The sequence below is a fragment of the Rattus rattus genome, chromosome X (assembly GCF_011064425.1).
Source record: "Rattus rattus isolate New Zealand chromosome X, Rrattus_CSIRO_v1, whole genome shotgun sequence".
Classification (NCBI taxonomy): Eukaryota; Metazoa; Chordata; class Mammalia; order Rodentia; family Muridae; genus Rattus; species Rattus rattus.
In genome coordinates this window covers 60,065,856-60,080,434 of record NC_046172.1, presented here as the reverse complement: position 1 = coordinate 60,080,434, position 14,579 = coordinate 60,065,856, and the positions used below count along the sequence as shown (strand labels likewise).

The following is a 14,579-nucleotide window of genomic DNA, read 5'->3' as shown; positions in this document are numbered from 1 at the left end:
AAAATTAAATTAAAAGATATAGCTCCACTCGGTCCCTCAAATCAGAAAAACAAAATAAAAGAAGAAAATCAGAGCCAACCATGGTGGCTCACCCTTATAATCCCAGATATTGAAGCAGCACGATTCCCAGTTTGAGGCTTACCTGGGTAGCTTAGTGAAACTCTCAGTGTTTAAAAAAAAAAAAAAAAAAGGCAGGGCATGGGGGGCAGGTATCAAGACAGCTTTGCAGTAAAGACACTGGCTACCAAACCTGATCATTTTGAGTTCAATTCCCCGGGTCTCACATTGTGGAAGGAGAGTGCTGACTCCTGAAAGTTGTCCGCTGGCTTACACCACCCCCCATACACACACACAATGTATAAGTCAGTGTTAAGAGAAAAAAGGAAACCTTCTAAAAATGAGGAGGCCATTAATGATTTTATATGGCACTAAAGACTGACACTAGGGCTTCATGTTATGCAACTGATCTACCACTGAGTGAACTCTAGCTCCAGACTTTCTTTTTCACTCTTTAAGATAGGATCTGTATTAGTCAGAGTTTTCTAGAGGAACAGAACTTATAAAATGAATGAATGAATACATACACATATATATATATATTCTAACAAACATAGACATAATTCTAATAAACAGTATACATTATATAAATTAATATATATGTATACATATGTATATCTATAAAGGGAATTTATTAGAATGGCTGGAGGCTATGGTCCAACTAGTGGCAATGGCTGTCTACCCATGGAAAGCCAAAGAATCCAACAGTTCAGTCCAAGCATGCAAAGAGAGAGCAAACTTCGTCTTCTATATCATTTATATAGGCTGCCAACAGAAAGTGTGGTCCAGATTAAAGGTGGATTTCCTACCCCAAAATATCTGGGTTAAAGGTGTATCTTTCTACCTCAAAAGATCCACATTAGAAGGGGGCCTTCCCATTTCAAAAGATTTAATGAAAAAAAAATACTCCTCACAGGTGTGTTCAGTCATTTGACTTTTAGTTAATTCCAGGTATAGACAAGTTGACAACCAATACTAATCATCACGGGGTCATGTTAAACTACCCAAGCTCTTGTTGAACTTCCTATGTAGCCCAAGCAGGCCTTGACTTTACAATCCCTGCCTCGACCTATACCAGTGCCAGGATTACAGACTTGTACCACCAAGGCATAGCTTCTACTGAAAGGTTTAGGTCTAGTTCCCTAAAAATGTCAACCAAATAAAACCTCTGGGTTCCATAGTGGGTCACCATCAATAATTTGAATACAAAAAGGAAAGCACCTCATTGCTGCTTTGCAGGAGTTCCAACTCATGCTCCCATTAGACCTCCACTGACACTACACCTTGGCAGGGATGGAAATGGCACATTTTTAAAAACAGAGCCTCCCTGTGTAGCCCAGGCTGGCCTCAAACTCACAGCCTTTGCTGCCTCCGCCTCTTTGGTGCTGATGGTTGCAGACAGACCTGCACCACTACATTTGACTTTATAGCAGGTCTTTCTTTTTTACTGCTCCCCATAGGACCTCTACTGATGTAGCAGTGGGTGGGTCTACTTGGTGTTCAACAGAAGGAAAAGAGGAGCAGGATATTGCTACACTAATTTTCCATTTCAACTTTTCATTCATCAGTAAATATATATTAGATGTTAATCTGTACCAAAAGCTGCCCTCGCACTAAAAGGTATGGGCTAGGAAAAATAAAGACTTTACCCATCGTAGAACTTGTAGCCTACTGACACAGATATGCTATGAACAAATAGTGTTGATTACTAATTAATTCAAAAGAGCATCGTTTTAGACAGTAGTCAGTAAAAGTCTTTCTGGGGAAATAAAGTTTGAGAATCTGAGAGTTTAATAAAGTGAGTGAAGTTTTATAAGAGCCAGGTGAAGACTATTCTAAATGAAAAGCAAAGCATGTTTAAAGACCCATGGAAGAAATGGTTTTAATGTGCTAATTGTGTGTGTTTTAATGCATACTAGAAGTATTCATGCCACATGAAACTTTTAGTGTGCGTAATGTGTGTGTGTGTGTGTGTGTGTGTGCGTGCGTGTGTGTGTGTGTGTGTGTGTGTGTGTGTACACGCCCATGTCACAGTGCGTGTGTGGCGTTCCAAGGACAATTCTCAGGAATCAGTTCTCTCTTCCCATCATTATGGATCCTGGAGATCAACATCAGGTTGTGGAGCCCTCTCACCAGCTTGACTCTTTTGAATTTCACAGACACTGTTGTTTATGATGAAACTATTTAAAAATAAGTTTACATACAAAAAAGGTTTCTGTGTGTAAATATGGTAAAACCCTTGGAAGTATTGAAGTTTTTAGGCTTCACAACAGAAGTAGTTATTAATTCCATTTAATAGGCGAGGAAACCAAGGCTTTCAGGGTTTAATTGCTTTGTACAAGGCCACATAAGAGGAAAGTGTGGGGCAGGGGTTGGGGTTCCACCTGGGAAGGTAAAGATTGTAGTCAAACTTAGAAAATACACATCTTTTTCCTTCTGCCTGGCGAAGCTGATTATTGCACAAAACAAATGAAACATTTTTTTTTTCAAGAGCAGGCGGCAGCCCCAATATGTTTAAACATTCTGTGTTTGTTTTCCTAACCATCCCTAAAGCAATGGTACCCCACTCATCTTCCTTCAGCTCTTAGTGCGAAAATGATTGAGTGGCAAAAGGAAGGTAGGCAATTATTAGAGAAAATAAGGTAAGCATCTCAGGGTTCTGGAATGTCGAACTGTTGGCCACATTCGGACTACACAGAGGCTCTTTAACCCTCTGAGGTTGGGAGCTGTGTAGAGTCCAGCAGCAGCACTGAGGGTCATTTGATTGCAAAGTAAGCAGCCCGTGCTCCCAGGCCCAGCCTCCCAGGAGCAGCTGCAACAAGATTCTCTCTGCAAAGTTGCAGCAGACTACACACATGCACACGCGCGCGCGCACACACACACACACACACGCGCGCGCGCGCACGCACGCACGCACGCACACACACACACACACACACACGCACGCACGAATGCACGCACATTTGCCTCCTCTTTACCTGGATGGTGACATTCCCACACCACAGTCACCAAAATGTCGCAACCTTTACTTGAGAAAGGAAAGTATCGTCTTGGCTCCTGGTTTGCCCACATCCTTCTGCCTCTTTGCAGCTCCTAGCACTATTTTGGAGGGGGGGATTTCATAAAGATTTCTAAATTGAGTTAGAATTTCAAGTCTATTGTGACATGCAAATTAGTCCTGCTTGCCTGTTGGCAAAAAGCAGCTGAAGTGCCCTAGAGACGGGCCATAAAAAAAAAACATCAAAGTGATTAAATGTGCCCGAAGAGCATAATTGAGTGCATGAATAAGAGAAAATAAAACAAATTGATTTTCTCCAGTGCCAGAAAAACAGAATAATTGAGAACAAAATAATAGACTTTGAAGTAATCAAAGTGAGGAATGCACCATAGTGACACAGAAACAGCCAGTTGTGGGAGAGATTTATTGTGTTTCTGTTATCATTTTTACAACTTTAATTTCATTAGCTAATAAATACAAATCAATTGAAAAATCAGTCAACCAGAGAGGAAGCCGTCCCAAGCCAAGATTTTTATTCACACCTCTAAAGCAGACTGAGGTGGTGATCCTTAATCCACTCTCTTACACATGTGCACATGCACGCACGTGAGCTCTCTCTCTCTCTCTCTCTCTCTCTCTCTCTCTCTCTCTCACACACACACACACACACACACACACACACTGCAAGCAGAACAAGTTCTGGAAAGCCTCATTTGGAGGCGGTGACCAGTAGCTGCCTGTTCTGCCTGTCACTTGTCACCATACAGTTTACTGATTCAGCCATCAAAGTGATACCTTTTATGGTCCACTTAGATCTCCATTCAAAAGAACTACCTGAGTATAAGCACCTTGGTTTACAAAGATGACATTGTCATTGACACTGACCACATCTGTGATCTTGCCATGGATCCTGTAACTTCATTTGGTGGTGATAGTGGTGGTGACAGCTATGAACACAACAGCAGGAACACCTGCCACTCTGATAGTACTGCTGAGAGTATATGATTTGCTCCACCCCCCTCCCCAAAAAAATTAGTGACACTGAAATATAATCTAAAATTGAGAGGACCAAGCAAGACTATGCCACCCTTTTGGCATCCAGTTTGGTGGCTATGATGCTAGGCCAGACCAAGGCAGGAAAGCTAGCTGGAGGTAGACTTCTCATGTTGAGCCTGACAGTAGAGATCAGGGCCAGCAAGCCATGCTGGGACCAGGTGCTGGAAGATCACAGAGTAAACATGAGACTGCTTGGAAAGTATTTTTATGGCTCCTCCAAGAAAAGAATCCCTCCACCCCACTCCTCAGCTGTTCATAGCTCAGTGGCCCTTCCCTTCAAGATCCACAGCATTGGCTGATGGGACCTGAAGTGTGGATTTTCCTTTTAGCCTTGGAGCTACTCTGGCAGTAGGTGGGACTTCCAGATGTTCGTGATACACCCTATCTTCAGGGCTCCAGAGTTGTGACCATACCTTTGGCTGGAGTAAAGGTCTTAGGACTGCTGGGATTCTAAAACAGGGGTGTTCAAAAGGAGCTGGCACTGCTGAGACTGGCACGGATAAGAGACTGTGCCTGCCAGACCATTTTGTCCCCTTGAATCCATCTTCTAGGAAGATGGTGAAGGTAGTCTTAGACCTTCTAGTGACGCATGCCCTGAAACGAGTAGTAGACACTAACAGTGTATACAAAACAACCAGAGTTTGCCTCTAGTTCACACTGACGCTCTCAGCCCCCATGTCCTACTGGTGTTTGGGTGGAGCGAATCATTTTGAAACTCTAAAGCATTATACAGATGTAATGCTGAATTGTCCTCCCTGCCTCTGCTATTCCCATTATCCCTGGTTTCCCAGCACAGAATTTCTGTCTGAAAAAGCAATGTGGAGCAGGAACATTGACAAAAAGAACCTGAGAGCTGTGACTCCCAAATGCCTGGAGGCGATCACCCAGCCCAAAAGATCGACAACTGCTGTGGCCAGCTCCACTGGCTGCCTAGCAGGCATGCAGCCCACTCCTGTGATGTCACCTCTACACTTACTTATGCCCATCCCTCCACGTGGAGCCAGCAGATTTAGGCACAGGAGGGGAGAAAAAATGAATCATAGGCTATTTTAGAAATTGCTTCGATTCCATTTGAGCCTGCAGCGGTGCCTTGCAAGCTGAGCAGAGCACCCTAAGTCACAGGGTAATGTGCTTTAAGTGCTGATAGCCTAGAAGTGCCAGAAGCCTGGTGGGATTAATCCACAACCCCAGGTTCTAATTCAGGTGAGAGGAAGATAAATGGTAATTGGTGGCTCTTCAGAATTGTCATTGAAAGGCTTTTTGAAGACGGAAAAGATTGACATTCTGAAGCAAGCAATACAGTTGGCAATTGCCAGTTAAAAATTAAAGCAGCCATCCTATGTCAGCAACATGCTCAAGGCTGGATAGAATTCCTCTGGACGGAGCCAGGTGTGGTGGCTCTCGTCCCAGCACTCAGGAGGCTGAAACAAGAAGATTACGAAAATTCAAGTCCAGTCTCAGATACTCAGAGAAGTCCAGGGCATCTTGGGCTCCAGAGTGATGCTGCATCAGAAGAGGGCTGGAGAGATGACTTCAGCAGTAATAAATAATTTTCTTTTAATTTTGAAAGAAAGAAGAAGTGTTGGACTGCCATTGCCTCACAGCTGTCGGCTACTACAGCATTCATTCTAGGTCACATAGGCTCCCGTCTCTTCCCCAAAATCCCAGCCCACTCAGGCGTCCCTGCCCTTCATCCTGACTTCTGGCCACAAAAGCCTTGTGTCTGTCTTACTACTTAGTACTGTGTCCCCGATGCCTGCAGTATTCTGTGCCCTCTCTGCCCTTAGCACTCTATCTACAGGTATCGGGGAGCCCTGCTGCATGGGGGTCTTACACGTGTGCTGTCTTACACGGCTTCCTCACTGCACCAAGAGCTTCTAAAAGGCAGGAAATGTGCCTTGTTCTTCTCTCTGTGACCCTGAAACTGAGCACAGTGCAGCGGACCACAGTGGCTGAGGGAGGCCTGTGGGTAAGGCGAGGAGATTCCCGTGGTTACAGAACAGCTTGGGGAGCAGCTCCCCGGGGACCATCTATATGATTATTTCTCACAGGAGCCCTGTGCCCCTCCATAGGAGAGATGAGTGCCAAGACATTAATTTTTTGTAATCATCTCTTAATGTATGCCCAAGTGTAGTAAGTACAGCAAGTCTGCTTTTGTGGTTTTACTTTTGTTGCCCCCTTAGAATAGATAGCACCAAAATAGCTTTAAAAGTTTTAAAAGTGAATGGAGATACGAAGAAATACTAGATGGCTATTGGTAGAGAGGTGAAGTGGAGAGCTGGATGTGGTGGTGCCTGCAGGGCATCCCAGCATGGGGGAGAGCTGAAGTGGGAGGGACACACGTTTGACCCTGCCTCAAAATAAAAGGTGTTAAGTAGATAGAGCAGCATTCCTGAAAGGACTGCTCATCCGGCAGTAGTTGGAGAAACAATCCTAAATTCACTTTTCTGTTTCTCTGAGGAGCATTCAATGTCCAGGGCTTTCAGGGTCACTTTGGCATTCCTCCAACCTGCTGTGATACTGTCTTTGGAATTCATTCACTGTGTGAGGAGAGTGAATACAATCGCAGTACGTCAGATTCACAGGGAAGCTGAGGGAATGGTGAATATCTTTAGTGCCAGCACCAGCAGGCAGAAACAGGTGGGTCTCTGTGACTTCAGGGTCAGCCTGATCTACATAGTGAGTTCCATGACTACAAAGTAAAATGCCCTGTCCTGGATAAAAAAGTGTCACAATGAAACCCTCTCTTTCGTACAATTAATATGTACTAACTTAAAAGGGGGAGGACTAAAATCTCCTTTGCTGCCCAGGCCAAAGTCCCGATTCTCCATTTATTGGCATGTATTAGCTTGCCTCAAGGAATGGGCCAAGTTTCCCCTCCTGGGTTAAGCAAGCAAATGCTCAGTCAGCTGCCCTGTTTTTCTGTAGGCATTGGTTCCTTTAGTGACTGGGTCTTGAGACCCTGTCATGTGCCAGGCTCTGTAAAGGATGCTGATGACAGAGCAGTAAGAATGATGGACACAGCTCCCACCTTCACAGAGCCTGTGAGGAGAGACCCCAGGAAGTAAAGAAGCCCAGATGCTTCTAGTGTGCTGAGTGCATCAATGAAAGTATACAAGGCCACAGGGCAGAAAAGTGACTGGGGTGGCTATTTAACTTGGGTGTTCCTAAGGCCTCTCGGAGGTGACTTTTGGGTTGAAGCCTGTAGACTCAAGGTGACAGAAGTGATGAAATAAGTCAAAAATTAGACTATCCAAGGACAGAGTCATCCAGAGAGGAATGAATGGCAAGTCTGTAGGAAGGGAACAGAGACTCATGTTCAAACCACACAAAGAAGCCCATGAGGCTAGAAGTGAGGGAACAGGCAAGAGACAAGAATCCAGGGATTTGATTCTAGGTATGAGTAGATCCTCCATTGATAGGAGGGATGAGGTCTAGCCCGAGCAGTAACAACATGTCCTGGCTGATAAACAGTTGACCATAAAGGACCAGAAAAGATTCAAAGAGTCAGCCTCCAAGTTATGAGAGTCGCATGCGAAGAGTAGTAGTGATTCAGAGATGTGACAGCACTGAGTGGGGAAGAGGAGCATGAATTTGTCATCTGTTTTGGAATTGGAAGCCATGGGACTTGAGAGCAGATTAAAGAGGAACACTGTAAACAGAAGAAGAAGTAAGCCCCCTGTTTAGCACCATGACAGGACAAAAGCACCCAAGGGCTCACTCCTCATTGAGTGGCATGGATGCAGAGCAGTTCCCCTTCCAAGAAAGCTATTTTGAACAACACTAGTGTCTCTGTCTCTGTCTCTGTCTCTGTCTCTGTCTCTCTCTCTCTCTCTCTCTCTCTCTCTCTGTGTGTGTCTGTGTGTGTGTGTGTGACTACATAATCATAGAAGAAAAGTCTCAGACAGGAGAAATTATCTACTCTCTATGAAGAAAACAAAGGAACCAACTTGGGAATGTCAAAAGATGGCAAGAAACTGTATGGGTAGATGTTCAACATTGTGGCCACAAAGAAATTGCAAAATTAAAGCAACAGGATAGCACCACACACCTACTGGAACACACAGTCCTGGACGGACATGGAGAATGGGAACTCCTAGTCTTTGCTGGTGGGAATATAAAATTGTGCAGCCATTTGGGAAGAAGGTTTACCAGTTTGTGCCAAAGCTAAGCAGTCTTAACTATATGATCCAGTAGTTGCTTTCCTTAGTATCTCCCCAAATAAGTTAAAACTCATGTCCATACAAAACTTGCACATGAATGTTTATAGCAGCTTTATTCCTAAGTGTCCCAGCATGAAAGTAACCAAGCTGACTTTCAGTAGGTGAGTAGATCAGGAAGTGCAGAAAGCACTAATATATTCCTTTCCTCCTCTAAACATCTTACATTAGCTGGGGACTTCCTGCTCAATCTTTCTGCAAACCTGAAACTACTCTAAGTCTATTAACTGAAAAAAGAAAGACTAAGGTAAATAAATGTTCACTGGCACCTAGCAAGGCACATAGCACAAGGGAGCCACTACATAAATGCTCATGGAAAAGCTGGGTAAGCAATGAGTCCACCGGTGGCAGTACATCCTGTAACCCCAAGACCCCGGAGCCTGAGGGAGAAGGGTCATCAGTTTGAGGCCAATCTGGGTTACATAGCAAGACTTTGTCTCAAAAAAGCAAAAGGAGTCAACCAGTGAGTCCAAAGAACCCAGGATTCCTGAATCCTGGTTCAGAAGGCCTTGTATATCAGAGGTGAAGTCTTGGTACAATTAATTATCCAAACCAAAATGTTGAGAAGAAAATGGGAGTGTCCTGTGTGTAAACTAGAAATTATACAGAGAGAGGCACAAGCTACATTTTGCTTCCAAAAGTGATTTGCCTATTCATATTCTTTAAACTTTTCAGTCTCCCACATTTAACACTGGAAATTTGCATTCAAATGTGTAGTTCTGACTTCATTTAGGAAATGCAAAAAAAAAAAAAAGACACATGCAGGGTCTATATGCCTGCCTAGTGGTGAATGGCTAGATCCGTTTGGCAAACATGTGCTTCTTGTTTGCCACAAACTCTATGTTTTACTCTAGGTCAAACATGGCTTTCCACTCACACTCTTTTAGATACCTTTCCTTTATAGTAGTTGAATGTAAAGGAAACTTTGAGACACTATGTATTGCTAGTTGCCCTGGAACTCACTATGTAGACCAGGCTGGCCTCAAATGGGGAGCTCTGCCTACCTCTGATGCAAGTATTGGGGTGAAAGGTGTGCACCACCACAGCCAGTGGGAAACTATTAGACTGGTCATGATTCAAGGTGGTAAATGATAAAAGAAACGGAGAAGCCCCATGTCTTGCCCTAGTTGGATTTTGCTCACATGCAGTAGATTCTTTGGCTCTCTTGGCATTTATGTTGCCCCCCTCTGACCTGAAACCTAACCATAAGATGTCTCCAAGTTCTGTTTGCTCCCTTCTCTTGCACTGCCTTCCAAGCCTCAGACCATGTTGGCCTTCAGAATGTTCTGAGGCTACCACCCACTGCTAGAAAAGCCGGGCATTAGGAGAGAAACAATGGGCAGCATTACATGTTTATTGTTACCCAGATTCAACATTGCTCATCCTCAACTTTTGGTGGAAATTATTCTTGTTGTTTTACTTCATTGCCTCCAAATGCAACTATAGAGTAAGTCAGGCGTAACAGAAACCAGTACCACCTCTCTTCTCTGTGCTCATCTGTTGCTAACTCGTCACGACACTGTCATTCTTTCACATATTCCTTTCTTCCCCAATCACTGTCTGTGCTTACAGATGATCCCTGCTTCAGGAATTCAGCCTGTGAGCTGCCCTCAGTAGGGGCCTCATGGACAGGGCCTGTCTAGGAGAAGGCTTTAGGCTTTACGTCCAGATGGTCAGGGGATACTGAAATTTCTTGGCTCAGGAAAGAGTGTGACCACAGTTGGCACTGACCAAGAAGCAGCCCTACAAGCAAAAGCATAAGGGAAGATGGAGCAGTGACCCAAACAAGAGATGTGACAAAGGTTAAGACAGTGCCAAGAGAAAGAGGACTGAACATAGTGACATCTTGAAGTTAAATTTGAGAACTCATAGGAAATAAAGGGGCATGAACCAAGGCATGAAGAATCAGGCATGAGCCAAGAAGCAGTTTGAGTTTGTTTCAAATACCAAAAACATGATCCAAAATAGATGAAAAAAACTGCTAAATTTGGCTTTCATCAAAACTAACTTTTGCTTTGCAAAAGACTTGTTAGTAGAATGAAGAGATAACAAGTGTGCTGAGATAAAATATTTGCAAATCATATACCCAACAACAGATTTGTATCTAAAACATACAAAGAGCTCTCCAAACTCAACAGTAGAAAAGAATTTTAAAAATGGGCATAAGACATAACAAAGAATATATACAGATAGCAAATTTAGCACGTAAAGATGTTTAACATCATTGACTATTACGTCAAAGTGAGATCACAACAAGATATCGCTATGTACCCACCAGAATAGGTGAGCTGAGCACTGGCAGGGTTGTGGGAAAACCAGCTTCCTACCACATCCCTGGTGAGAGTGCAAATGCCATAGAGACTCTGGTAAACACTTCAGCAGTTTCTTACAAAAACTAAACATGTACTATGTTCCCACAAAACCCCTATATGTATGTTCATATTAGCCAAAAGCTCAGCTGTCCTTTAGTGGGTACTGGTTAGCTAGACCATACCACATGCACTGGTATTTAATGCATACAGCCACTTGGATGTTTTTATCTTACATCTATTAATGTATATTAATTGTATATAATGTGTTTCACTGGCATTTTCATACATGTGTACATATACATTGATCATATTCACCAATAACACCTTCTCTCTGCCCCTTTGGATAGATCTTAAAAGCAGTACACTAAATGGAAATGCCAGTCACAAACATTCGTATACTGGGATAGTCCACGTATATAACATTCTGGGTGTGAAACTGTTTTAGAGATGAAAAACATTAATGGTTGTCAGATCCTAGAAAGGGGGAAGGGGAAGGGGTGGCTTGTGATTAATTTTCACAATTGGAATAAGATTTCATGACTCTACACTTGTGGTGATAAAATTGTATAGAACTGGATACTAATTAACACACAAGTACATGTCAGACTCAGGAAATACACATAATACCTGTGGATGACGCCAGTGCCACTTCCGAGTTTTGATATAAACACCAATCATGTAAAATGCTAATTGGAAAAACCTGGTGAAGGCCATGAGGGCCCATACCAAACTGGGTTTGTTGTCACTGCTATTTGCAACTTCCTGTGGATCTACACTGAGTCCATTTATATAGCATTCTTGAAAAGACAACACTATAGTGACAAACAACAGAGCGGAAGCTGCCAGGTAAGCCAGAGGGTACAACTGCAAAAGATTTGGGAGATTAAGAAACTCTTCTGTGTCATGAGTGTGTGTGTGTGTGTGTGTGTGTGTGTGTGTGTGTGTGTGTGTGTGTGTGTGTAGAATCAGGTCTATGCATAAAAGAAAGTCAGTTTTACTATAGATTAATTTTAAAATTACAGAAGTAGGACTCAGTTGTAGAATACTTTCCTAGCATGCACAAGGATCAGGATTTGATTCCCAGCACCAAAACTAAGATTTTCTTTTCATTTAAAATAGCAACTGCTCTGTTCTGATTACCTCCTCCTACTTTCCTTCCTCTTCCACCCATCCATCATTCTCCATCTACTGTATACCTGCTAGTGGGAAGCTCTGTGCTACATGCAGGAACTTAAAGTACAACAGTATTCTTCCTGTTCTAGAGGACAGTCAGGCAGTGGAGCTTAGACTCCGATGTACCAACCCAGGGAAATGGAGCAGAGAGAAGACTGAGCAGAGCCAAGTGAAGGAACTGATCCCTTGTAAAGCCTGGTCCTGTGCAGTGCTTTCCCAACAGAACTCTGGGGCCCCTTACTCCATACTACACAGGTACCCACAAAGAAAGTGCCAGCGGGGCTGTACCCTGCTGAGGGGGATCGATAGGTTGTGGGCAAAGGAAGATTTGATGCAGTTAACTGTGAACTCTAAAAATTGATACCTGTATGTGCACGAGTATATGTATAATGAGAGAGAGAGAGAGAGAGAGAGAGAGAGAGAGAGAGAGAGAGAGAGAGTGCCTGTGTGCATGTGTGTGAAAAACACTTGTTTTGTTCATAACCCTTGACTGGTGGTGGAGCCAGGATCAGTTGTGTGGTTCTTCTGGCTTGGCCTGGACCCACCCAGTATCAGTGGTCCTCTGCACTGGTCAAAAACCTTGCTAACTTGTATAATGCTTTCTAGCATAATAACGGGTATCTCGGCCCTTTGTCCCTCAGCATTTAGGGCTTATTCCCATAAAAGGGGTCACCACAGTCTCATTCTCAGCAGGAGAACTGGCCCCACAATGTAAATGCTTATTTTCTTCTTCCCAGCCGTACTGAGGTATGTAATTCGTATGTTACCTGAATCTGCATTGTGTTTTCTCTCCTGTTTGCAGGGAATCTGAAGCATGTGGTCTAGTTGACAAAAAGAGATCAAGTTTCCAGAGCTGGGCAGCACCCATAATGAAGACAGTGTGTTGATGCAAGAAGTTTGTAGGATTTGTGACTGCAGGGGAAATTTGGAAGAAATTACTTCCTGAAAATTTCCAAGGGGCACCAAGTGGCAGCTGGCCTCCTGGGGTGAGGAGGCAGACACCCCAGAGCCAAGCCTAGGGGAAGGAGGAAGATATCCAGTGTTGAATGTGTCTTATTTTAAAACACAAACACTGTTTTTAATGTTTCAAAATTATTTTTAAGCAAGTTGGGGGAATAATTTTATCTTTATAAAGGGGACAAGTCAGGAGCTGCAGTCAAGTGGAGCTTGGTAGGGGAGCAGCAGATGGGCAGGTTTGGACCTCAGGGCCATTTAGAGACACATCGGGGAGGGTGTCAGCAGACTGGGAGGTAAGAGGTCTACCACTTTTTTTTTGGTACTATGCACTCAAGTTGTTTCTTAATAAAATTTTGAAACTCTCTTGTTACTGTTCTGTCACTGCCACTGTCAGCACATGCAGTTCTGAACGTTTCCTGCCACCAAAGATCAGAAATGGCCCTCCTGTTCCCATATTCTGGCCTGGCCAGCCCGGAACTCTCACCTTAGATTTCGGACCCTCCTGGGGCACTAGTACATCCCCAGCGCAGATGACAAGCTCTGTCCATGTAAAAGAAGGTGCCTAGTTATAGGCTCTGAATCCACTAAAAGGGGCCCGTCGCATTCCCAGGAGGAGCTTGCTCTGTCAAGGATCCTGGGTCAGAAGGCCAGGCATCAAAGGGCATTCCATGGGTAAACAGGGCACTTCCAGCTCAAGTGTAGACAGTTGATACACATGACAGTTGGCTGGTGTAACCAGGAAAGATGGCAAAATAGGGGGAAGACAACCATTTGGCAGGATTTTATAACCTGATTGACCAATGTTTATTAAGTTCTTTCAACCACTGTGACAAGTCTAAGAGACACAGGTACAGCCCAGTCCTGGCCTGGGGCAAGGAGAAGAGAAAGCAAATATATGCACAAAGCTGGATCTCTGAATTGAAAGCAGCTAGCTTTGCCCAACAGGCCTTCAGCAGCCGTCTGAAGGAATAGTTAACCTGAATTTCCCCCCAGGCAAGCATTCCACAGAAGGGAGTGAGAAAGCCTTGAGTCTGTCCTGAGCTGGGAATAGCCATGCTTTTATTAAACAGTGAGGGTGTCTGGTGGACTAGAAGTACCAGTCGCTTCAAATGTCCACTATTCTAATTATACACTCTAGACTTAAGGCACTTTGGCTTGTGTTGAAAAGAATGAGGATTTCAAAGAATTGGAGAGTGGAGAATCGCTGAAAGGGCAGGTGACAAGGTTTGCCCTCTCAAAGGTTTGCTTACCCCACTTTGGTTTCCCAGTCCAGTCTTTCCATCTACCTCCAGAGTCCCTGTGAAGGCCTCAGTCCTGAGAGGCAGCCACCTGGTAAGAACAACGCCTGGCTAGTGCCCTGTGGCCCTTTAAATGGGAATTGCTGGGTCAAGGATATTCCCCCCCATATGGAGAGGGTAATAGAAGGTGTTGGGAATACCAGCAAAAGGCTGCCTTTTGCCATGGGACCCCTTCTCCTGGCCAAGCTGGCACTGCCTGAGAACTACCTCTGCCTCAGTTCTGGCCCAAGCTGATGACCTTGGGCCAAGCCTCAGAGGGCATCAGTGCAGGGGCCTCCAGCCTGTCATTCATTGCATTCCTATAGGATATGCTGTCCTGGAGTGCAGTTCAGTGTCAGGATACTTGCCCAGGCACAGGACCCTGGATTCTGTCATGCACTTCAAAAATAGAGGAGGGACAAGAGGATAAGGGAGAGGAAGAAAGAGAAAGATAAGAAAAAAAGCGGGCACAAAAGCAACAGGTAAAGGCAGGGATCTTTTGAAAATCTTACCAAGTAAAACTGAAATA

The 14,579-nt window shown here is 44.1% G+C and overlaps 1 protein-coding gene across 1 annotated transcript in view; it reads left to right on the top strand.

Moving 5' to 3' along the window:
* Positions 1–13,136, top strand: part of Hdac8 (histone deacetylase 8) — a 408,840-nt gene extending 395,704 nt beyond the window's left edge. The window contains exon 11 of the mRNA XM_032889857.1: positions 12,619–13,136. Coding sequence (XP_032745748.1) covers positions 12,619–12,641 — 23 coding nt within the window. The 3' untranslated portion in view covers positions 12,642–13,136. The remainder of the gene's footprint in view (positions 1–12,618) is intronic.
* Positions 13,137–14,579: the final 1,443 nt, after the last annotated feature.